Source organism: Salarias fasciatus, chromosome 14, assembly GCF_902148845.1.
Source record: "Salarias fasciatus chromosome 14, fSalaFa1.1, whole genome shotgun sequence".
Classification (NCBI taxonomy): Eukaryota; Metazoa; Chordata; class Actinopteri; order Blenniiformes; family Blenniidae; genus Salarias; species Salarias fasciatus.
In genome coordinates, this window is record NC_043758.1 from 5259763 (window position 1) to 5285534 (window position 25772).

Sequence of the window (25772 nt, forward strand, 5' to 3'; positions counted from 1 at the left end):
GTGGAACCAGCTCTGGAAGCTAACACAGTTTCAACCTCTAAGGTTCGGCTTAGAGGCCCCATATTAAACATTTTTTCGACAATTTCACATAGAAGTCAGAGGTCCAACAACGCTGTATTCAAAGTGTATTGCCCTAAAGTTTGGTTCAGGACCTCGGTCCTGAATTTCAGTCGCTCTAAAAGTCTCTCTCGTGAGCTCTACTGAGAACAGGTTGTTTCTGTGTCTGCACCTGAAAATGCGAATGACCTTAGTCTGCTTTACACCAATTCGCTGATGCAGCCAACAGCAGAGCCACTGCTGTGCTTTGCTCCTACCTTTGCCATGTCTGTTTTCTGGTAGTGAAGAGATGTCGCGTGCTCATAGTTTTAGAGTGCAGAGCTCATCTACCGGTGGGAGGGCCACAGCAGCATCCACTACCAGAGGGAGGGGTTATTTCCCCGCATGACATCATGGAGGGAAAATCTCTTAAACTCTTAAACACATTCACTAAAAAGTAAAGCAAGCAAGTGAGAGGGATGACAGACTTTCTTCTCTGAGGACACAGATGACTATTAGAAAACCATTATAAAGGAAATGTATGCTTAATATGGGATCTTTAATGCTTTTCTATTAAATATAGCTTACAGTTAGGGTGACTTCAGGACACTGAAGACCATTTACACGTAAATCTGCGATAGACTTAGACTGCTGGGAGATATTTACTTCACTGAACTTCTTCTCTCTCCGGATGATAACGTGAAAGTGCCTTGAGACGGATGTGTTCCTATCAGCATTATATAAATAGAACTGAACTGGATTCAAACATTGTACAAGGTATGACAAAGAAAAATACCGGTACATTGATCTAATGTGTTTATCCAAACAGGAAATTAAAAAATGTTTCCTAGAATGTATTTTGTGGTCCACCAGGTGGTCCAAAAGGATTGAAAATGATAAATTTGTTTTTCAAAGTCATCGTTATTCCTAATCTGTCAAGTGAGTTTTAAGAGCAGAACAGAAAAACAGGACCCTGAACTGAACACAAGAGACACTGCAATGAAAGTTTGCTGACTTTTTGCGACTAACAAGAGGATCAAATGCACGCAGTGATCCAATCCAATCCAATTCACTTTGTTTATAAAGCACATTTTAAAAAACAGACAAACGTCCCCACACAACTCAGGTGGTGTTAAAAGTCAAAGAATAAAAGTGGGCCTTAAGACGAGACTTAAAACAGCCCACAGTGGGGGCTGTTCGGACGTGGCGGAGTTCCTCTGGAGTTCCAGAGTTTAGGACCGACCACAGAGAAGGCTCTGCCCCCTCTGGTTTTAAGTCTCGTCCTCGGCACCACGAGTTAGGACTGGCCCTCCGACCTCAGAGCACACGCTGGAGTGTAAATCTGGAGGCAGTTGGTGATGTATTGAGTCCATTCAAAAGCTTTAAAAACAAACAAAAGGATCTTGAAGTCAATCCTAAAATTAACAGGGAGCCAGCGCAAAGAAGCTAAAATAGGGGTGATATGTTTGCGCTTTGTGGCCCCTGTTAAAAGTCGTGCTGCAGAGTTCTGGACTAACTGCAACCGCGAGATTTGGCCTACGCCCGCCCGTGTAAAGCGCGTTGCAGTAGTCCAGACGAGAAGAAATAAAAGCTTGCACGACTTGTTCAAGAAGATTAAAAGATGAAAAAGGTTTTAGCTTTGATAAGCTTGATTTTAAAACCGCATTGACCTGTTTATCGAGTTTAAAATCGCTGACAATGGTGACGCCAAGGCAGGTGACTTTGGGACGCAAATAATTTTGGAGGGGTCCCAAGTCCATGAGGGAATTACCAAACGACATGATTTCCATTTTTCCCTCGTTCAGTTTTAAAAAATTTTGGGCAAACTAAGCCTTGACGTCACCAAGACAGTCGAGGAGGGGTGTCAGGGGGCAGTGAGTGGTTTTGGTGATGGGCATATAAATTTAGCAGTCATCGGCATAAAAATGATAAGGCATGCCATTCTTTCTGAAGATCTCCCTGAGTGGGAGGAGGTACAGGGCAAAAACAATTGGGAAAGTTGAGAAAAGTGAAAGTTGAGTTTATAGAAATGCGCAAACAGTAGTTTTTTTTTGTAATCATTAAGCCAAGCTGCCAAACAAGGAGATTACAATGGGTCTGGCACCCCTGATCTAAACTACAGACAAGAGGAACTTCTGTTTCCATCAAATACAAAGCTTTATGTAACTTTGTGACATGTTCGAATTTCAATTAAATGCAGTCTGTAATGGTTGTTAACATGTTACATTTATTATTATACTTTTAGCATTGGCAATTTAGAATACAAAATGTAGCACAGCATATAGTTTTACTGTGTGGTTGCTTAAACAAATCACATCTGGACCAGATCATTTCACCCAGAGAGCCAAGACTTGATTTGTGTTTCTGACACATTTTGTGTTTGCATTAAAAAGGCGAAGTGTTGCTGTCCGTGGTGCTGAAATCTTTGCTGTGTGGTGTTTCACCCTGGTCATGGTCTGTAAGGTACATAAATAAATTACAAAATGTGTTAAACTTGCTCTTTAGTGTAGAGAGACAGCAGCTCTGCAACTATTTCTACAAGAGGGACAAGTAAGGAGCCCACTGGAACTGTGGTTATTGTAAATGCTTCAATAATTTCACCTTGGTGCATCAAAAACAATGGCAATGAAAGAATACCAAACCCCTCTAATCATCCACTTTTTAACTACAATTTAAAAAAATAATTCTCTGCATTCAAATTAAACACCGTGCGAATATTTTTTCACTAATCAAAACACATTCTGTCACATCTGAGATAGATAGATAGATAGATAGATAGATAATTAATTTTTTTTAGATAGATAATTAATTTTATTTCGGCCATAAAGAATACATGTCATAAGTTATGTATGCATACATATAGATATACACTTATATACATAGACATACTCAGACATATTTATGTGCACATACATACATACACTTGAACGCACATACACATGAATACACATATCATTTGGCCGAAAAGGTTTAGGGCTGAAGCCGAAGCTTATTTTGCCCACCACTACCTCACCGCTGTATGAAAATTAAATAGAACCGAACTAAGTCGAGCTATGACAACAAGCCGACAATCTAAATAGGGCACAGCAAAAGGAAACACTTTTGTTAATTAACATTTTCTTCCTGTCGTTTTTGTTGCAAAAATTTATTTATTTATTTTTTTTTTCCCTTCTCCTTCCCTTCCATCTGCTCCCTTCCTTCCTCGTGGTTCTACTCTCTCTTCCCCCTTCCCTTCCCTTCCCTCTCCCTTCCCCATCCTCTCCCCTTCCGTCCAAATTTTCCTCCCTCCTTCTTGTGCTTCTCCCCATTTATGAGGCCGCTAAGAGTGGTACTTACAGTAAATGGTGACGCGAGATAAAGTACAGAGGCCAAACCATCAGACATAATGGATAAAAGAATGAGTTAAATCGTTAAAAAAAAAAAAAAAAAAAAAAAAAAAAAAAAAAAATTAGCTTGGTTGTGAGTTTTGTATGATATGTCTTGTTGGGTTTGTCTACTACTTCACTGTGTGTATTTATTAATCACCCAGGTTTTGTATGATTTTTTGAATATATTCAGAGACTTTGCTGTTTTTAGTTCCTTGTCCAGACTGTTCACTTGACACTTGACAACTATAACTATGGCCTATATGTGTCCGAAAATATCAAGAAATCCTATCTGCATTAAATAATTTGCACCCAGATCACCAAATGTTTTAGCGCCAAATCCAAACTGAAAGAAAAAGGAGAAGTGTTGCTGTCCGTGGTGCTGAAACTTCAGCCGCTCTGAGCACCAACGCAATGTTTTCTTTCTTTTTTTCCGGAACCCTGCGGCTGTTAGAAAACTGCATTGAGGGAAAAACATTGTTGAAAAAAAAAAAAAAAAGATAAAAAAAAAAAGTAAAATAAATATGTTTTCTCGTTGGAGTTAGTTCGTCCCTTGATTATCCGGGCACCAGGCAGAGGTCATTGATGGTTTATCCAGCTTTTCGCTTGCCGCCCGCGTCACTGCATACATCAGCAGCTCGGTGCTCTTTTTCAATAATTTACAATCACATGGTCACATTGACAAAGCCCACAGACAGACCACCGAGCCGCGATGCTGTCAATGATTAGTGCGGATGTGCTGGCACAAGGCAGGTAGGGAGAGAGAGAGAGAGAGAGAGAGAGAGAGAGAGAGAGAGAGAGAGAGAGAGAGAGAGAGAGAGAGAGAGAGGGAGAGAGAGAGAGAGAGAGAGAGAGAGAGAGGGAGGGAGGGAGGGAGGATGCTGCCAGCGGAAAATGGCTGCTGCAACCTCAAGCCTATCCTGATACACCGAAACGACATCAAGGTGGAGAGAGGGAGAGAGAGAGAGAGAGAGAGAGAGAGAGAGAGAGAGAGCGAGAGGAGGAGGAGGAGAGAGAGAAAGATTAGGAAAATGAGAGCAGATAGAGAGAGAATGTGAGTGAGTCTGAGTGTTTCCTGAAAGGAGGATAAAAAAGAGAGAGAGAGGGAGAGAGAGAGAGAGAGGAGAGGAGAGAGAGGAGAGACCCTGGGGTGGGCTGCTGCAAGCGGCGGGCAACACCGAGCCATGGAGGGCGAGTAAGTCCTTACATTTTCATTTTTAACATTGCACACACATACACACACCACACACATACACACACACCACACACATACACACACGCCACACACACACACACACACACACACACACACATATATATATATATATATATATATATATATATATATATATATATATATATATATATTCAGCCATGAGAGAGAGAGGACGCCACCAGCACCGGCAGTGTTACACCAACCCAGCACCATGCACCGCTACCACAGTCGGTGCTCCTTCTACAAGCCGGGAATAAAAACAGCATTACGTAGCCTTGAATCAACAGCATACACCCCGTTTCCGATAGATCCACTGCCAATATGTGAGAGATGTACAGCTACACCTACATGTGGAGCCGTGCAAACTGATGATGACTGGCAAACACAGTCTTCGCGCAGCAAAAAATTAATGACAATAATAATAACAGGAAGGGGGGGGAAAAAAACCCGACAGCAAGCTGTGCAAACAATTCAAATGCGTGGTTTAGACACGGCCAGAAAACAATCACGAAATCGGCGAGTGTGTAAAATGTATGGAAGGGAGGGAAAGAAAGAAAGAGAGGGGAGAAAAAAAGGCGAAATATGGCGAGTTTGGGGCCAGCATCGCGTCATTCAAGACATGGCTACAGTAAAGCGAGGGAGGGATGGAGGCGTTGTGATTTTTATCAACGTGTCTCTGGGTTTCATTATGATTTTTAAAGCCAAACTTTATGAATGAAATGTGATTTTTCTCTCTCTCTCTCTCTCTCTCCCTCATCCTCACCCCTCCTCTCCTTCCTTCCCTTTTCTAATCGGCCCCCTCCCCCCATCTCTCGTTTCCTCTCCATCCTCTCACCCACTCGTTCCGTTCCTTTTTCTTCTTCTTCTTCTTCTTCTTCCTCTCCTCCCTTTTTCACACGCGATCGCCTTTTCACTCGGGGCTGTGTTTGTGTCGCTGCTGTGTGATTATTTGTGTTGTTCGGCACATATATGTACGCAAGGCGCTGGAACGCCATGTCGGAGCCAGGCTCGCTTCGTCCCATTCATAAAAAATATAACATAATATCGGGGTGTGTTAATGAGCGCGTGCAGCAGGGGCGGAATGGAGAAAAGGAGCGTCTGGGAAAATAAACGCAACGATTTCAATTGTATTCAATTTGAAAATGACATTAGAGAAGAGAGAAACGCACGCGTTTCGTGCACATGTCGAGCCGTGGTGCTGAATTATTCAGCCAGTCGTTCAGTCAGGGCTGCTTGCTTTCTTTCTTTCTGTCTTTTTTTTTTTTTTTTTTAATAAGGATGCCGGGGCCTCTGATGGCGAATGGGTGCGTTCATTGATACGTCTATGTGGGAAACACTCATTCCTCCTCCTCCTCCTCCTCCCATTTCTCTTCTTCTCTCTCTTTCTGTCCATTTTCACCAACACTCTTGCTTAAATCTTAAAGCCCCTGTTGCGTGAAAAAAAAAGTCACAGTGCGCACACCCCGTCCCGGCGTGCGTAAAGCAGACTTTCCCCCCCTTCACTGTGGTAATTAAAATCAGATTCACCTTTTCGGTCACGTGTGGATGTGTCTTGGCTGTGAGTGGATGCTGGAGCCTCTGAGCTGTCATGTTGCAGCGCCACTACACTCACCGGCCAGGCTGTCAAATCTTTTTTTTTTTGTCCTTCTTCTTCTTCTTTTTGTGGATTTCAGATTGTTTTAGGGAATGTCTTTTTTTTTTTTTTTTTTGTCTCGTGCTCTTGCTCCACTCTCACGCCTTCACGTTGACCCGAGCTGCTACCTGCATGTTTATCGCTGCCTTGTTTAATCAGCCTCCTCCTCCTCCGACAGCGTGCGTGTTCGTGCGGTGGTGATGACACGTGATGACTCCAGTGGCGGTTGGGTGCCCCTCGGAGGCGGCGGCCTCAGTCACGTGGTCATATGTAAGGGGCGGAGCCACGACGGCAGGGGGCGGAGAGAGTACATCATACGTGGAGAGCGGCTGCGAGACCGAGCAGTGAGTGTGTGCGTGCGTTACGGCTGTCTTCGGTGCCACGTTGAACGTGTCAACACCACCTAAAGGCTGTAGGTTCATGTGCAGAGTGATGGATGTGTCTCCTCCAGAGCAAACAGGTCACACAGCAGAGGGGCCCCGGGCCCCCCCAGCCTCCTCTGAGCTGGAGGGCTTCATGAAAATGTTACTCTCATTAATTGTAGTTGTGTTATTTTTCTTAAACCTTTCACTAGGTTGGCATAGGCCTACTGAACCAGTTCAGGAAAATTCTATCATTTTGGAGAGTTATTCGCTCAACGTGTTTATAACTTTCCCTGCTCCTGGGGGCCCTCTGGCTGCATATGTTGCATATCTTTAGCCTCATAAACATAATTGTCTAAAGTCGTTTTCTTTTGGCAAAATTGTGATATTTGCACAGTTTACCTTGCTGACCATGGTGCGTTACCCTGCCTTATTGCCTCGGCCTATCAGAGAGGCAGTAGGTACCTATCTTATTGACTAAGGATTTTTGCCACTGTGGTTTTTTCTTGTTTTCCAAAACTGTTCAAATATGATTTAAGCCACTATGTTTTGAGGCTAACAATATGCATCGTGCTGCAGTACAGTGTGTGGCCCTGTCCTTGGTTTTCCAAATGTGTCCCTCAGTAAATAGTTTGGACTTATACATTAAAGACCCGATGAAAAAATAATCCTTTTGGATGCAAACATGTGGAGCACAGACCAAAACTGCCAGACCAGAGGAGCTCCTCGGGCCCCTGGGATGACACTGCAAAGTGTTAAAATAACAAGAAACTCAAACTTAAAATACATCCTAAAAATAAAGTCAAATTTATTCACTGGAGGTGTCACTCTTAACGTAAATGTCATGAACACAAAACAACCTAGAGATCACTGACGAAGCAGTTCAAGTTTGTTTCTAGCAAATTAACACGAGCACCAGTCATGTTGTTAGAGTCGATTCATAAAAATCATACATGCTTAGGCCCAAAAATGATGCAATTGGAGATTGTGCTTATTTGATATTGCTGTGTTTCACAGGAGCATTGTTAAAATGTGGTAAATACTGGATGTCAAAATGTAGACTTCTAAAACATATCCTCTGTACAAATAATCATGCTATAATTTCATTGGTACTTCCCACTCCAAGATCTTATTGGAGGTTTAAGAAACTTGAGAAAAAAAGGTCTCCCAGCTGCTGAAACTTACTGAGGCTAAACTAGAAAACAGTCCAGGTTATGATCGTCTGGAGCTTTTTCAAATAGGAAAGGTTGATCTTCAGAGAAGAAACCGGTCCAACCCCATGAACCAAAACTGGAAGAAAAGAGCCAGATGCCGAAAAGCTCTGTTTTCCATTCTACTTTTAGAAACTTTATGAACCTGAAATGAGCAGAACCCCGAGAACAAAGTGTTCCGAGGCCATAATATGGCAGTAACTGCTCTTTAACGTATGATGGAGCCTGGTTATCGAGAGCTTCGCGTTAAGAGAAGAACTGCTGCTGAACTGAGGAGGGCAGCCTGGATGACACAGTGAATCGCCACCAACAACCGTCCATGCACCAAAGTATCATCACTACTTAAATCATGCATACTGTAGCTGTGAAAATGTATGTTAACAAATGCAGAAAGATATTTATGTCCTGCCACTCCCACCCCGCCCCGGATACAATCTGAGTTACTTTAACAGTAAAATATTTAACCTGTTTGGTGGATTTGTTCTGTTTAAACTCATCAACAGGATGTTGGGAATCTCACAAAACCCTTACACGATATAATGTGAAGAAGCGTTGTTGCTAATAAGTCAATAATAATTTGGGGCTTCCTAGTGCACTAAAATGATCAAATGACATCTAAAAATAGAGTTTTGGTTCTTGATTATTTGTTTGCTTGATTGAGAGCTGCTGGAGATAAGTCTCTGCAAGAGTTGACATTGTGTGATAGAACTGTGAACACAGTAATGAGTGAAACTAAATAAAAATGAAAGCTCTGAGAGCTGGTTTGAGGACAGACTGGACAGTACAGAGAGCAGCCATCAGCACAGCTGATGCACAAAAACATCATCATAACTAAAATCTTATGCCCCTATAAAAACATTTCTAGATGGAGTGATAAGTTACATTATGTTTGCATTGCTCTGAAATGTCACTTTAGGAGTATTGTCATTGTAGTGTCATTAGTGGTTAACACTAGTTTCTAAAATAAAGAAAAGCTTATAAAAGTCCACTTGTAACTTATAATGTTGTCATGAGTTATCATGAGGTTGTTATATCCAAAATCCAAAAACGTTTTCATGAAGTTTTACTACAAACCTGGTGATAAAAACATCAAACTCAATTCTCCTGACACCATCTTTGTCTGCTTGAGGTTCAATTTTCCTGTCAAATAATTACCTTCCACTGTTTTTAGTTGTCACAGAAGAAAGTTACAGTACAGTTTAGATGAATTATTTTTTTAGTCTTGCAGGAGCTGCTGTACCCCTTCCACATTTTATGGTATTGTGAACAGCACATGTAGGATGATTGCTCCACACAAGCGCATCATAATCCTGAAGTAAAGGTGCTTGGATCCATGTATAAAGCTTTGTTTTTAAACTGAAAACAAGACCATTTCCATTTTCAAATATGTCAGATATAAATAAGTAAGCATATTTACTGTTATTCATAAGCATATTTAGAAATCACTTGCAATTAACTTAGTTTTCTTGACAATTTAAGCTGTTAGAGAATGTGTGAGTACAAGCAATGATGGTTTAGAAATGTCTTTACCTTTAAATGACCCAAAAAATTAAAGAGTTTTGCTTGATTTGACTGTTTCAATAGATACAGCTTCATGGTGTATACCTTAGCAAATCTAATGTAAATAGAGTAATGAAGCTCTGTCTTGATTGGTGAATGAATTTCTTGTGTTGTGGTTATTGCATGTGTGCTCCTTCAGCCGGTGTTGGATTGCGCAGTCCAAAGGGGGTTAGTGTACAACAAGGTGAACCCCATCTTCCATCACTGGCGAGTTGAAGACCGAAAGTTTGGCCTTACGTTCCAGAGCCCTGCCGACGCCATCTCCTTTGAGAAAGGACTGCAGGCTGTCATAGACAAGCTGGACAGAGGTACACACTCGTACGATCTGAACCCTGTTTGAGCCGCAGCCAGGAAAAATACCAAGAGGGCCTAAATCCCTCTCTTGTCTCACCGTGTTACCAAGGCTCGGACTCGCCCTCGTCCTCCACACCAGAGGAGGCCGACACAGAGGATGATGGTCAAGCTGTGAGTATCCGAGGGACCCGACTCCACAGTTCGTCTACCCAGTTCATCACCCTGAATGTTACCTACCAACTGCAGTGAGAAAAGCTGCTCTTCAAATGAATGATTTAAATAATGCCACTCCTGGCCACTGGGTGGAAATAGTGAGTTTTCATTTCTGAGAGCTTTCATTGACTTTCCTGTTGTCAAGACTGATCTATAATCACAGCATAGCAAATGTTTTTCCCCATCATGTACTCCATTTTCAAGTCTGAAAATGTAACACAGCTTAATCCGATACATTTGCTGCTCAAAATGATCAATACCTTCATCTCCTTCCACAGGCCAGTGTGTTTTGCTGATTTCTCTGTTCCTCAAGCTCAGGGTTGATTCGAGTGAGCTGTCTGACTGGTGTGGTGACTTGTGACCTGTGCCAGTCCCATACAGGGAGCGAGTCGTCGTCCAACAGCAGAAAAGAGATGCTTCCCAAACCCATCACCATAGTGACGAGCGAGTCGTCGTCTGCCTGCTTCGTCCGGTCGGAGGAGTTCAGTTTTGGATCCAGCCATGCTGTTACCACGCAGACACCTGCTCAGGTAGCACAGCTTCATCCTCAACACTCTGCCGAGGTTACAGAAACAGGTGCTTTTTGGTTGAGTCAGAGAATGCCGTAGTGGTTGGTACCTTTGCTCTGCTGCTTCAAGACCCTAGTTTGATTCTGGGCTTCTTTCCATTTTCTAATGACATCTTGTGACTGACTGTATGGTTTCTCTCTGAGCTCTCCAGCTTCCTCTCACAGTCCGAAGACAATTTTTTGTTTGGTGGACTTTGCAATGCCTGCAGGTGTGAGTGTGTCTGTGGTTGTGACTGTCGTAGCTCACCTTTTGCCCAACATCAACTGCGATTGATATCACCCCCGTGACACTCACAGTGAACAGATACAGTCGTTCACACAAATTAATTCTAACTTCTAAATCAAGTTCTTTTGAGTGGTTTGTGAGCTTTGAGGGCCTTTCATCAGCTGCTGATCTGTCCAGGTTGTAACCTGCCTTCATCCATACCTAACCCGGATCAGTCAAAGCTCCCCGAGGCCTTTAGTTGGATAAAGTGGTGAAATAAATGGATGTATGGATGACGAGTTTGCTAGTTTTAGTGAAAGATAACTCATTAATCTGGGACTTTTAATTGTCTTCAGGCACATTGAGGGTTTGTGATAGACTTCCAACCTTTCTAAGGTGTAGACTTTTTGCTAAGATTCCACTGTGAATGATGAAGTGGTAAAAAATGGATGGATGGATAGATACACTGGGGGCTTCCCTACCTCTAAAACAAAGTTCTGACATCTCAAAGCTTCCTGGTGTTTTGTTGGATGACTTGATGAATGGTGGAGAGGAAGCCTTGTGTTGCGGCTGCCGCAGGACACGCCGTTCCTGACTGACTCTGTAATCCTACACCCTCTCCACAGATCCACACCAGGTCAGGACAGAACCAGCTCTCACAAATGGCGGCTGTGTTGAATCCCCCCGCGCCCCCGCCCCCTCCTCCTGCTCCGCCCACTCCTCCCGTGGGGCCGCCGGCCTCATCCCCCCTCTCCCCCCTCCCGCCCACCTTCTCGCTGCTGGAGGGGGGAGACCTGCGCAGCGTGGACCCGTGCAAGGACCTGTGGGGTTCCCGAGGTTATGAGGATTACAGACGGGCGGGGGCCACGAGGACTATGGTCGGGGGGCTGACCGGGGGCGTGGTCGTCGGTGGCGGCGGAAGCATGCAAGACAAGTCGGAGCTGTGCGTGGTTCGCTTCGAGAAGGAGCTGGGAGGAGTGGGGACGGCGGGCTGCGACGTGACTGTGAGCCTGGACAGCAAGGCCTCCCAGCGTCTGTCCTCGCCGTCGCCCACTTGCATGTCCATGCCCAACGCCGTGTCGGGCGTGTCCTCAGGTGCCGGCTCGCCCCAGGAGACGGGCAAGAGCTCGCCGTCCCCCTGCTGCATCCACACCTCACTGGCCACGCCCCGGTCGCGGACTCGTAAGAGAGGAGGAGGGGCCAGCAGCAGCGGCGACCCGGGGGTGATCTCCCCGGACGACGACAGCCCGTGCCCCCAGGCCTCGTCCTCGTGCTCGTCTCGCTGTGTGTACTGCCGCTCTGTCTTCAGCGCTTCGGAGAACGGGCGGGGCCGCTGCAGAGACGCCCCGGACCCGGCCCTGCACTGCCTGCGCCAGTGGACCTGTGTGTGGTGCGCGGAGAGTCTGCTGTACCACTGCATGTCGGACTCGGAGGGGGAGTTCTGGGAGCCTTGTTCGTGCGATGACTCGATGGGGGGCCACCCGCACCCCCTTTGCTGTGCCCGCTGGCTGGCTCTCCTGGCCCTGTCACTCTTCGTGCCCTGCATGTGCTGCTACCTGCCTTTGCGCGCCTGCCTGCGATGTGGGGAGAGGTGTGGCTGCTGTGGAGGAAAGCACAAGGCGGTCCGATGAGGCCAGGCTAGGGGGGTGGGAGGGGTTCCCCGGACTAAGGGGGTTTGGGTAAAGAGCGGAGAGAGCACAGGAAACAGGAGGTGGCCCCCCGGCAGGTGGAACAGGGCTCTCAGAAGAACGAGACCTCCGACGTGTCCCTCCGAAGCCCCGCGGCCTTCCATCGCATTCAGCTCTTTCTCTTTTCATCCCGGGGCCTTCCTCGCCGGTCCCTGAGTGCCGGAGAAGCGCCGCACTCAGACCGGGCTCTGCGGAGTCGCCCGGAGCCTTCATAGTGGATTTACAGAGCGATGGCTGAGCTGCAGTTCGCTGTCAGTGACTGAACGAGGGTGGCAGAGGCAACGGTGATGTGTACACTGTTTCAAATGTCCGTTTGTTTCTTTTTTTTTCCCTTTTTTTAATTCAGAAAGAAAAACTCAAAAAACAAAAGATGTTTATATATATGATTGTTATAATTTTAATTGGTATATTTTATTAAATGTAGAGCATATTGACAAGATCCCCAAAAATGGCACACACATTCACCTATTCACCAACATGAGATCTTGCGGAAGTTCCACGCTGGCCTGTTTATCACCCTTTACCTCTATTTTACCTCAGATGTGACTCAAATCTTGCTCATGAAGGAAGTGGTGGGTGGAGAGGAAGTCAGACGAGCCCGTATGAGCATCTGAGCCCACAAAGTGTTGTCTTTTGGTTAAAATAGTTGACCAGTGGAAGGAAGGTTATCACATGCAAAGAGACAATTATAGTTAGGGGAAGTTGCAATGACAACCACAAAGACTTAAAAAGAAAAAAAATCATGATAGTATCCACGACGCAACCAAACACGAGGTTGCGTTTGTTTTATGAAGAAAAAAAAAAAAAAAAGAGAACGTGTGTCAGACATTAAACACCCTCACTTTGCACATTTTTTCCCATATATTTTTAATATTAATCATTCTAAAACCGCCACATCCACCACCGTACTTGTTGAATCAGTCAAGGTGCTTACAACTGAGGCCTCTGAGCGAGTCTATTCTACCTAATGCACACCACAGCCGTACACTCCCCAAAGAGAACAGGACCCCCTGCTGACCAATCCCACCACGCGTCTCGGCCTTTTCAATGAGATGCCACCAAAAAAAAGAAAAAAGAAAAAAAAAAAGAAAAGAAAAAAACAGTTAAGTGCAATGAACAATGTATTGAAAGAGTATTTTTGTACCGGTTGCTCATGTTAAGAAAAGGTGAAATGGGAGAAGTGTAGGAACTGAAATACTGTAGTGTGTTACTGTGTTTGATATAAAAGCTAAATAGGAACACAAAAGTTGTATTTGAGCAGCAGCACGTGGCTCACGGGTGTGACATTTGAACGTGTGTGCCGTAGACTGTTGACCCTGTGACAAGAAGGGAGACGCATTAACTTGAAAAAAACAAGTAAAAAAAAAAAAAAAGTCAAAAGATGAATGAAGGTAGGTCTTTGTCGGGCCGCAGTGACAGATGTGTTTGCTGAATGTTGCTTTAAGTATAAAGTCGAAAAGCTGCTATCTTGAGTCCTGCCCTAAATGCTATTCCATTCAAACTTTCCCAAAAACTCGCAGAAATCTGAGGAGTTGCATGAGAGTCAGAAACAATCCTTCAAATTCTTGCTCCGACCAAGGTGCTGGGGATGTGAAACAGTTTGTGAAGAGGTTTTACGGCCGGGATTTCAAACGAAAAAGAAAATGCCCCGTCACATTTTACTATCCCGTGGTGATGCAGACTGCATTTCTGTCAATTTTACTTAAAGATGGAGTATTTCTGATGAATCTGAGGCATGTGTGATCATCAATGGTGCATTCAAATGTAACTGGAACGTTGGAAATTTGATGGAAAATTTGACGTCATTCAACATTCGCATCTTTTAGTGAGCTGTTTAGCTTCGATGGCAGGATTCTGTCAGTCAGAGGCCAGAGACAGGTGTCTACTACATTCCTCAAAGGTAAATTTGAAGAGGAGCCATGGCATCCTGTAGTGAAACCTGTAAAGAGGAAGCAGCTGGATAAATGGTTTCTATTTGTGTGAGAGGAAAACTGGAGGTAATATTGACTTTAAAAGTATAATTCAAACCTTGTGTGATAACAGTCATTTTAGTCATTTATCTGCAGGTTTTTATGGAACGAATATTCACTTTTAAATGTCACTCCCATCCTGGAACTCGATATTTCCCCATTTTCCAGCTTCATGAACACAACACAAGCTCTGCAAACAGACTGTTATCCAAAATTCGTACAACCAAGTGCAGTACAGTTGTTGCACATCTAAAATTTGCAGGATAATGAGCCTCAGGACCAGGATTAAATACACTGGTTTAAAGATTATTTCATACTTCGTTCATGTGGCTGGAAAAATGGAAAGATTCTAGCTGGAAAAAAAATTAATTCCTGAGTTTATAACAACTATGAATAAAATGTGTAGATTATTAAAACAGCATTTCTGTCACCAGTGGACACGAATATAAGAATATAATAAAATCACGCTTGTAAATGAAGCATTTGATTTAATTAATTTCTAGATACATGGAAATCACACAGTTTATTTTTCTTTAAATAGCCAGTTTAACTGCTTATGCTGAACTACTGAAGTCTGGATAGTTTTTCTTCATTTCAGATGAGAACTCCTAAAAACTACAGATATGCTGAGCAAATGAAATCAACATGTGTTGATACATCGAATAAACCAACACAGATTAAATAATACTTGTAAAGTCTGAAAGTCTCTCCAGTCATAGGTAGAGAAATACAGATTCACCTCCTCCAGGGTTATCCAGGTGAAAGTCTGGATATCTTCACCTTAGCTGCGGTTAGGTGATCCTGTTGCACATTTAAAGTGAAAGTTCATGAAGTGAAGTGAAAGTTCCCATAATTCCCATAAGCTTAAAGGTGCTTTTCACGCTTGCTCTTAGGCACCCAGAAAATATTTCAACTGTATTGTTACTTTCTACAAATTCCTATTATTTATTTGACTTTGAAAAATAGCATAAAACACATAAAGCCAATTTCACCACACAAAGCGTGAATGAATACTTTAAAAAGTAGCAAAACAGTATTAGCAGCTTAGAGTTGCTAAGTGTTGCTAATAGTTTTCCTGTCCACATGGAGCTTGTGTGAGTTTTTCCTCAAAATTAAGATTTGATGCTAAATTATGAGAGAATAGCACCTGAAATGCACCATGCATCACTGAAAAGGGGATTTCCTGAAGGCGTGAGGGAATCTGTGAAGGGCATTTGTTTTCTCAAATCTGTTCGTTCACGTGTGAAATGAAGGAAAGAAAGAAAAACGCTTTAAGGGACGTCAGTGTTGACTGATGAGACTGAAGAGTTTCACGACTGAACATCAAATAACGGCAGAATGAACCTTTCAGAAGCTTCACCGTATTATTTACATTTTCGGTTTTGCCAAGAACTTTTCTCCAAAGTGACTTAAAGTGAGCGAGCAGGGAGTGAACATCAGCGTCAGGACACTCAGCTCGCTGACGAACGCGGCCCTCGACTTCTCTGTGACGGGATGTTGTCTTCACAGCCTGCCAACCCTGTTGGTCCACTCAAAAAAAAAAAAAAAAAAAAAGAAAAGAAAAGAAAAGAAAAGACTTCCTGTTCTGACAGCAGGAAACACAAACTCAAGTCGGTCACCAGACTGCCATCCCCTGATCTTGAAAGTCGTCCAACACACACATTCCCCACAAATCTGCAGTGCACACACACACACACACACACAAACACACACACATTCTCTCTCTCTCTCTCTCTCTCTCTCTCTCTTGATGGTGCAGACATACAGATCGAGTAAAGCCATTGCACACAGTTTGCTGTTTCTGGTCCAGAAGCGGTGTTGGAGTCCAGTACTGACAGTCATGCGATCACAACTGCAGGCCCCATTCTTACATCTTAATAAATGTGCCTTTTGATTTGAGTAATCAATAACTTATGATTTCTAAGTAACTCTGTATTAAGTACTCTTTTCTTTTTTCTTTTTTTTTTTCGGTTATTGATTTCTGCCAATGTGCATATTTTCAAATGTACGTATTTATTAGTTTCAAAGTAATTAATGAGATATTACTTGTTTATTTATTTATTGAGATATTTATTCTGATTCTTTATTTTTTTGAGACAGGTTTTTATCTTCTGTGCTGTCTTACTTCTGACTTTGTGCCAATGTGCTGCTTTGAGGTGTTACATATCGTGGGTTTGTATCATTATTAAACCCTCACTCTATATTTTAACCCAGCGTTTTCTTCTCCTCTCTCGCGTGTTCAAGTCTCAACTCACGGTGACTTTATTTCCCCAGATAATGTTTGAAAACTTTTATCTTCTAAATACCGGCCATGCTCCTGTCAGACTCCCTGATTCAATATGATAAACAACTGCAAATTTTTGGTTTGGGAAAACTGAAAATATAATGAAGGAATTACACATTTAAACACACATTTTCATCTAACCGGCTTGGATTTTCTGAGGAAGAAATTCAGTTTCAGTCATGAATACACCTCGGTGTTTCCTCACCAGATTTCTGCAGTTTTGAGCGTAATTCAACATTTACAGTATCTACATGCCGTTGATGCTCATCCTATTTTAAAGGCAATAATATAACAATCTGTTAAATTACTGATCTCTAAACTATGACCTGCCTTTATGTGTGACCTTATGACCTTTAGTCTCACTGATAACACATTTCTAACATTACACACTGCAGGTTTTTTCACAGAAACATTTACATTAACATCTTTATCTTTACTAGAGCAGGTCAACAATTTGAGCATTTTATCTCACATTTTATCGCAACATCAAAAAACTCATTCGAAAGAGCTATACTGTGCATTTTCATTGAAAAGATCATAAAAATCAATATTTTTTTATTATTAAAAATTACACAAATATTTGAAACAACACACCTCCTTCACACAGGAGCAGCTCAAGCATTAATATTCAGACTTAGTCTAGACTATTAGTCTTGTTTGTTTTGGAGCTGCATTGTGGTGTAGTGGTTAGTGTTCTCGAACACAGCACAAACGTCATTGGTTTGAATCTAGTGTGGAGTTTGCATGTTCTCCCACACTCCAAAAACCATGCCTGTGAGGTTGATTGGCGACTGTTATTAATCAGGAGTGTGTGTGTGTCTCTGTTTGCCCTTTAATGGTCTGAAAAAGTCTTAAATCGAGGGTTTTGCTGCTGCAGGTCTTAATTTAGAGAACATGAACTCAGTGATCATGTTGGATGAGAAAGCAGCCACAGCTGCAGGATTATTGCTGTTAAATTCTTTAAAGGCTTCGTGTCTCCAGGAAACATTTCAGATATCAGCTGTACAGATGAACAAGTGTCCATGAGAAAAAAAGTTTTAATCATTTGAGTTTTTATGATCTTTATAGTAGAAATTTGAGTTGGTGTCTGTTGGTGCTCAGTAATGAATACAGTAAAAGTTTAATATATTCAAAGGAGTAGGAGGAAGCAGGCACTCGTTTATTCCTGCCTTTGTCAGCTTCCTGTGATTGTTTTCTTTTTTTACAAATGAACTGTTTTCTCAGCCCCGCCCCTGAACGCTCTGATTGGCCGAAATCTGACATTAAGCCAATCCGGAGCCAATCAAGATCCCACATCGTCTGTGTGTCTGTATTCAGGTCACATGAGCAACGGGATTAGAAATAAAACTGTGCTAATATGGAAAAAAGTAATTCCCAGTATTACTACATCAGCTGCAGGTTTGACACACTGGACAAAGCATTTCACAACATATGGTTTAAAATGTTTCTGACTCAGATCAAACTCTGGATGTTATTAAAAATCTTCCCTGATTTTATTGCTACATCCTATACAACATATGGTCCTGGTGTCATGCAGAATTATCTCTTTTTTTGCAGATTTTTTTTTTTTTTTTTAATTTCCATCAACTTGTAATACTTGGCCATAAAGATGCAAGAAAAGTGTGAATGGTCTGCTGCCAGAAAAAGAGTTACATCTGAAGAAAGAGGCGAGACATGAGTGTTTCATTAAAAAAAAACAAAAAACTTTATAAATGTTTCCTGGACAGAACAGACGTGAGCGGCAGGAGTTACTTGGCCGTATACATGTGCTGCCTTTTATGTTTGAGGATCTCGGTGGAGGTGAGCTTCAGGTCCTCATTACAGACGTCGCAGTGATAAACTCTGGTGAGACTCGACATGGAGGAGGAGGAGGAGGAGGACGCCTTCTCACTTTCAGCCCCTGAAACCCACAAATCACACAATTAAAGACAAATTCCTCAGATGAAACTTTTCACTGGGTAGTTGTAAATGAGTTTTTTCCGTCATCCCCAGGGCGTGTTTGCGTGTTGCATTCAGTGAAACATCAAATATGATGACGACACCAGTGAGACTGACCGTCCTGGGACTCCTGCTGCTCTCCGGCCGGCCTGCAGGAGGCTTCGTGGTGCATGCGCTCCAGAGGGGTCAGAGGCATGTAGAGGTCGCAGTTAGGACAGCTCCAGAAAGTTCGTAAGCACTCGCTGTAGAGGTCCTTCGAGTCCTGCGCGTCACATCAATCAGTTTTAATCAATGGTTTGAGGATTCATTTAAATGAGAAACACTTCACTGTCACCGACCAATTCACAAATATTGTCTTGTGTATTATTTACATGTAGAGTGTAAACATAATTATCTGAGGTTCTTTAAACAGAGGAAATAAACATTCCAGTGAGGAGCTCAGTGTTAGTGAGAGAAAATGGAAAAAAAAAATCTGAAATAAAGATCATAATCAGCTTGTAACTGACAAACAAAAATTTAAATTTCCTATCCTATAATGTGAATGAAAAGTTTGCTCTTTAGCACGATGCCTTCCTGGACTGCTCCGGATCAACCCACCATCAGACAGTTGTAGGTGAAGAAGCTGGTGACGCGCAGGCCTCCCTTGATGGGGTCCGGTTTGGCCTGGGCTCCTGGAAACAGCACGCTCAGGTCCGGAGTTTCGGAGGAAGACGACTCAGACTCAGCCTGAGGTCCAACATAAAGGTTCTGGGTCTGGAGAGCAGTGAGCCTCCGCAGGCTGTAGCTCACCTGAGGGCACAGGGGTTAAAGCACTGCATTGGATGCTGCATTCAAGCTGCATTTCCGGTATTTGATCAATGGAACTCTTCCTGAGTACATATCGCCTTTACTTTATAGCTTAAAATAAAACGAGCACCTCAGTGTAGAGCAGGAAGCGGACCAGGCCCTCGCTCAGCTTCTCCGTGGCTCGGCGGGACACCGCCTGCTCTGCCGCTGCGGGTTCTGCAGCGCCGCTCTGTCCCAGCTGGGCCAGCAGGAGGCGCTCCCACTCGGCCCTGAGTTTGAGGGCGGTGGACAGCACCCTGAGGGCCTCGCTGGGGTCCCTGAGCTCCAGCTCCAGCCAGCCGTCCACCACCAGCCGGGTGCAGTCAGCGTTGGTGTCCATGGAGTTCGCCACCAGCAGCAGAGCCTGAACAACAAATCGCCACCAGAGAACGAATGTTGATGCTCTCACGGTTATTTTGTTTATTCATTAGCAGTATTAGTCGTATTGAAGAGCAGGAGCACATCTCTAATGAGCCGCTATATCTCACTAATCTGTCTCTGCTCTCGGCCCCCCACCGCATGTCTTCGGTCCCCCCCTCTTCCCGGGCACACTGTGTTTTTTTTTTAATATAATCAGTATAACAGCGCCGGAAAACAATGTCAACATGTCCCAGACGGGCCTAATCAGGTGACCTCCGCATGCGCCATCATCCTCCCTCTGCTCACTAATCCTGTTAGCTCACATTTTTATACTGCCGGGGTCCTAGCGAGGACAAACTCTATGTGCCGTTTCGGCCATTTGTGTGAACCATCAGGACGGGCCGTGTGTGTTTACCGCCACTGTGTCCTGCTGCTCCGCCGAAAAGCTCAGGAATTAGAACAGAAACATGGGTTTGAAGGAAAGGGGGGGAAACCCCCACATGCGGTACTGACTTGCAGAGCCGGGACGCGCACACAGTTGGACAGATATGGCTTGTTGGTCTCCAGCAGAGTAACGAAGGCCAGCAGCTGGTGTCTGCTGCTGTCCCGCTTGTCCGACCCTGAAGGCAGGAAGCAAAGAAACGTTTCAGCTCCGGTCCTGACAGAAAGGAGTCATGGTGTCATTCACGATCTCAAGTTATTTCACAGTTGTACCCATTTCTCCTCCATCGTCCTCCGGCACGTGCAGAACCTCTGGGTCGCTGGCGAAGACGCTGGTCGGGTGGATCACGACGCCCTGCTTATTCTTTGTGTGAAACACCTTCAAGAGAACATTATTCAGGACAGTTAGGATATTTGAAGACAGGATCGTTAGCATTATACAGCGTGAATGTAATTTGCCGGGGCGTGTGTGTGTGTGTGTGTGTGTGTGTGTGTGTGTGTGTGCGACCTGCTCCGAGTCTTTGCGAGTGGAGTTGTGCTCGTCGGGCAGAGCCAGCTGAGGGTAGAGTCCTCGACACAGCAGCAGCTTGAGCAGAGCCTGCTGGCGGGAGGACAGGTCCTGGCTGACGGTGACCGCCTCCTGCAGCTGGGACACGTTGTGGCGCAGCTTGAACTTCACTTCCTGTTTAGAGAAACACAGCAAAGTTGCGTTAATCAAGCGAGTTTGCTGTTCCATCAAAAGGGCCGGCGTCTCCCTGCTGCTCGGTCTGCGTTTGGAATTAGTTTCTCTGCGAAACAACAAATTAGAAATGTTACCAGAATCATTCAGAGACGACTGCAGAGGGGAGCAGCTCAAACACTTCATCAATTATTCTTTCTTTCTTTCTTTCTGCTGTTAGTTATTTAGCTGCTGTACCATAATAACTTTCTCAATTTTGAGATGAATCGAGGTTATTTATTTTATCTCATTTATGTTGCGTGTCAGAATCATTAACTTATAAACAATTGTGCAAACAGTGTTTTACATATCTGAGTACAGATATTGAGTGTTATTGCATGATACTTGATGTGTGTGTCAGCAGATGTGGGATTTTCTTATCTGTTGCTAATGATTCCTTGTGCTCTGGAGGTTTACCTGGATGTCCATGTTCTGCCGGTCCTTGTCCTTCCTGCCTCGACTCTTGTCCTCCGTGTCCGACCCGGAGGACAGCCCTCCGTCTCCCCCCTCCTCCAGCCTCAGGACTTTCCGTTTGCCGCCCTCCTGCAGCTCGTGGTCTCTCTTCATCTGATGCAGCCTCCTCCTCTCGGTCAGCCTCTCTCGGCGCTGTCCCCGGTCTCCAGCAGAGGGAGCGCTGCTGCCACCCTCTGACTCCAGGAGGCTGTGGCTCCTCAGCAGGTCCTGATGACCGGAGAGGAAGCTCATGGTGAGACCACACTCACACCGACTGCAGAGGGCAAACCGGGTCGTTTTGTGATTGCATGCCGAGCTGTCAGGCTCCTGCCTTGAACTGTCTGCGCAGGTTGACCATCTCATACAGGCGCTGCTCCTCCAGGCCTCTCCTCCTGCACCACTTCCTCGATCCGCCTCCTCTCTCTCCCTTCACCTGACGAGATCCAACAGGAACTTTTGGATCTCTGAATGGAAACGTGGCTGCCTAATAAAGAGCTGCTGATCCCTCATAAACTGACCTCCACCCAGGCGTTGAAGGTGTTGAGTAGTGTAAAGGGGTCTCCCTGGTTGCTGTGCAGGGGCTGGCGGGCGGTGGTGCAGTCTGGATTGTGTTGCGTACTGCGCAGGAAAGGCGACTGAACACTGAGCGCCGCCGCTACGGTCAACACGGGCTCGACCAGGTGGAACAGGGAACCCAGCACCAGCATCTTCCCTGTGGGAACACACAGTCGAACAATATCAAAATGCAATCATGCTGACAAAATGCTGACCAAAGATGAAACATCTGGTTCAGAGAACCCCACCTATGACCACATCAACGGGCAACTGTGCAAGCAAACTGCCAATGGAGGTGAGTTCACCCCGACTGTCCAGCGCCCCCTGCTCCTTCAGATAAGTAACTGCAGTCTGGATACTGGAGGCAGGAGGAGGATCTATGAAGATGAAGGAAAGCGGATCTCCAAGACACATGCTCTTCATCTGCAGAGACAAAACAGAAACATGATGAAAACTCCAAAGCAACGTTTTGTAGTTTAAGGATTAAACTATTAACGAAAGAATAGGAGCACCTGCAGAATGAGGGAGTCCAGAGCCACTCTGTGGATTTCCGGCACAGGATACGGTGCGAAGGCGTCGTAGTCTGACTCAGCATAGAGGCGGTAACACACTCCTGGACCCGTACGACCGGCACGACCTTTCCTCTGCTCAGAGCTGGCTCTGCTGATCCAAAACTCCTGCAGGCGTTGCATCTTGGCTTTGGGATCGAAACTCATTTCCTTCACCTTACCTTGAAGAAGAAAAATCAAATGACTAAATAATACAGATGGTATTGTTACTCTGGGACACATTATTTTATCCCACATTTACTGGATGAATTCACATTGGGGTTTTTGGAGAAGAAACCCCAACCCTTGAGCAGTTTTGAAGGTCAAGGGTTACACCATCCATCCATCTTCTATACTCTTCATATCCTATGCAGGGTTGTGGGGTGATTGAGACGACTGTAGTCGACTATGGCTGCGGGCAGGACACACCTTGGACAGATCGTTTGCGATCGATAACAGAGATATTGATTCCCCTCTAAGAAAATAAACTATCAACCCAGAAACATCTGAAAGCACTCTGGCTGTTTTTTTTCCCTTCCAGACAGATTAAAACTCCAACCAGTACAGCACAGGAAGGTAAATGTACGAATAGCATCATACCTGAGTCCACAACAAAGCGCACCCCATCTATTGTAACCGAGGTCTCAGCAATGTTGGTGGAGATGATGCACTTTCTGACTCCAGGAGGAGCGATGTCGAACACCTGCAGAACAGCATCAGAGCACAGAATCAAGAGCAGCAAATTATACTCCAGCAAACTATGCCTTTTCAATCCACTTAAAGTTTACTGTACCTTATCCTGCTGGGCGATTGACAGTGTGCTGTGCAGAGGGAGGACTATCCAGCGGCGTGTGTGAGTGGCATAAACCTGACAGGCCTCCTGGATGGTGGAGATCTCCGTCATGCCACTGAGAAAGAGGAGCAGGTCTCCACGCTCCTCAGGGGGGTAACGCTGGTCGATCCCCTGCAGGATGCGCAGGTAGGGTCGAGGATCTAGTTTCTCAGAGCGGGAGGGCTGTTCGTCAGGTGGAATGGGCTGATATACCACCTTAGGACAGCAAATGCAGATTTAAAAAAAATGGTGTCACCTTCATGGTGTCAGGTTTAAGCTTTAAACTTGTATTGTATTTTCAAATTTGACATGGAAAGTGAAAACAACACACTACAATTAACAACACAGTGATTAAGAATGTGATCTGGGGTTTTTCAGAGATGTAACAGAAATGGAGCTTGTTTACTTCTCATAATATAACCAACTTAACCCTTTTCATTAGTTTGTCTTTGTCAGGAAATGCCATTATTGTTGTAAAATTCAGATATTAATGCCAGTTGTTGTTCCCTCACCTGAATGGGAAACAGCCTTCCAGGCACCTGCAGCACCGGCGCACTGCCAAAGTAGTCAGAAAAGAGTTTGATGTTGATCGTGGCCGACATGAGGATGAGACGCAGGTCTTGACGTTCAGCCAGCAGAGAGCGCAGGACCCCGAGCAGGAAGTCACAGTGGAGGTGTCTCTCATGGACCTCGTCCACGATCACCACTTGGTACTGGGATAGCGTCTTGTCCTGCTGGATCTGTCGGAGCAGCAGGCCCTCTGTCAGGAACAGCAGCTTGGTGGATGTGGTCCGGGAGGTCTCAAAGCGGATCTGGTAGCCCACCTAAACAAAAACATCATCAAAGTGATCTCTATGGCTTTTTCACAAAACCAAAATGTTTCTAATGCTTTACAGTCAGTATGCCCACATCTTTCTCAATTTACATTCTATGACACATTGGATGGTTCCTTAAGAATCTGTGATGGAAGTCTGTGATGGAACACAAACCTTTGAGCCATACTGGTTCAGGCTCTCAAAGCTGACCCTCTTTGCGAGGGATATACAGGCGATCCTCCGCGGCTGAGTGCAGGAGATGTAGCTGAAGCCAGCCGAAAGAAGATACTGCGGCACCTGGGTGGATTTCCCACAGCCTGTGTCTCCGGCCACCACAACCACAGGGTGAGTCCGTACCAGCTCCACGATCCGGTCCCGGTACTGGAAGATGGGCAGGTTCTTCTGCTCCCGGCGGAGCTTGGCCAGTTTGCCAAAACTCTGCCGCTGAGTGAAGTCCAGGAAATGCAGGAGGGCCAGACGGCAGTCCGAGATCTCCTGAGGACCCGGTCCAGAGGACCTCTGCCTGCCTCTGTGCTCTGACTTCCCCAGGCGCTCCTCGATGTCCCTGCTGCACACAGACACGTTGATCCTGTAGCGAGCATCGTATTCTTTGGGAAGACCCAGATCTACCTTGGCTTTCTTCCTGTCTGTCCCATCTCCTCTGTCCTCTTTAGCAACCCCAGACATGTCTTTCTTTGTCTTAAACCTCTGGAAGCGGTCGAAGAAAGCCCAGAACTCTTTGTGATCGGGGCTGCCGGCCTGGATGTAGTCCTGCTCACGGAAAAAGACCTGATCCATTTGTGCTCTGCACTGCGAGCTGTCCCAGTCCCAGGTCCTCCTGTGTGAATCCATGACCAAACTGATTTCCACCAAGCCAGGTCAAACGTATTTCAAGTTGGTGAATGAAATCCACATGGATGCACCAATGTGTATCTTGACAGATCTGCAAACCGGAGATTAAGCTATTTTAAAACCCGTCTCGTACAAATCCTAAACATCATGAGTATGTAGCTTAACACATCTGCAAACCGGAGATTAATTTATCTTAAACCCGTCGAGCGCGAATCAAACACATCATTTTAACTGCTGAAATTGTAAAGGAGGAGAATTTTCTATTTGCGATTATCAACTCCATGCCAACAGGGTTTAAAAAAGAGATTAAGCAACTTAAATTTGCTCAGTGAAGCAGTATCAGAGTCAGCAAGGCCCGGGGGAACAATAATACTGTAACACCACCTGTTCCGTTCCGAAAAACAATCCGGTCGAAAAGCTAACCAGTTTTCTAATCCGGTTTCCAGATAACGTTGAGGTATGAGGACAAACATAAATATCAGTACTGTTTCTTCGTTGTTGTTGTTATTATGTATGTCGTCACACATTGGAAATTTTGTGTCTTTGCAGCTGTTTTGATTCATTATTGTGGTTAATTGTGGCACGCGATATTATTTTAGAATTATTTGGTGTCATTTATATATTATTGTGTTATTATTGTGTGTCTGCTTTTCCTTTGTGTCACAGACGTTTTGTCTGTTTCTAGGTGTTTGTTGCCATATGGTTGCTGTGTGTCTTCTCGTCTATTCACTGCACCATTTGTTATTGTCATTGTATACCTTCTTGAGGTTTCAACTCCGGTCATCATGTGTTTCTGTGTTTTGTTTTGTTTTTTTTTTTTGTTGTCTCTA

At 44.6% G+C, this 25772-nt stretch overlaps 2 protein-coding genes across 3 annotated transcripts; one reads left to right on the top strand and one right to left on the bottom strand.

The window, feature by feature from the left end:
- Positions 1-206: 206 nt before the first annotated feature.
- Positions 207-25281, bottom strand: dhx34 (DEAH (Asp-Glu-Ala-His) box polypeptide 34). Of its 2 annotated transcripts, XM_030107819.1 has the most exons (19): positions 24265-25281; positions 23788-24099; positions 23237-23491; positions 23044-23146; positions 22408-22625; positions 22144-22318; positions 21859-22052; positions 21672-21773; positions 21305-21568; positions 20678-20851; positions 20443-20548; positions 20242-20348; positions 19460-19732; positions 19141-19332; positions 18661-18805; positions 18348-18505; positions 3562-3569; positions 2679-2682; positions 207-217 (listed from the first exon to the last, which is right to left on the bottom strand). In XM_030107819.1, exons 1-16 carry the CDS (start codon positions 24940-24942, stop codon positions 18354-18356), a joined length of 3450 nt encoding a protein of 1149 aa, XP_029963679.1. In that variant the 5' UTR covers positions 24943-25281; the 3' UTR covers positions 207-217; positions 2679-2682; positions 3562-3569; positions 18348-18353. The 2 variants fall into 2 exon arrangements, with proteins under 2 accessions (XP_029963679.1, XP_029963678.1); XM_030107818.1 differs by lacking the exons at positions 207-217; positions 2679-2682; positions 3562-3569 and having other exon boundaries at positions 18262-18505.
- Positions 4293-12774, top strand: spred3 (sprouty related EVH1 domain containing 3). The gene is made up of 6 exons (XM_030107828.1): positions 4293-4596; positions 6429-6594; positions 9523-9691; positions 9787-9848; positions 10262-10420; positions 11290-12774. The coding sequence occupies exons 1-6, from the start codon at positions 4586-4588 to the stop codon at positions 12292-12294; spliced, it is 1572 nt and encodes a 523-aa protein (XP_029963688.1). The 5' UTR covers positions 4293-4585; the 3' UTR covers positions 12295-12774.
- Positions 25282-25772: the final 491 nt, after the last annotated feature.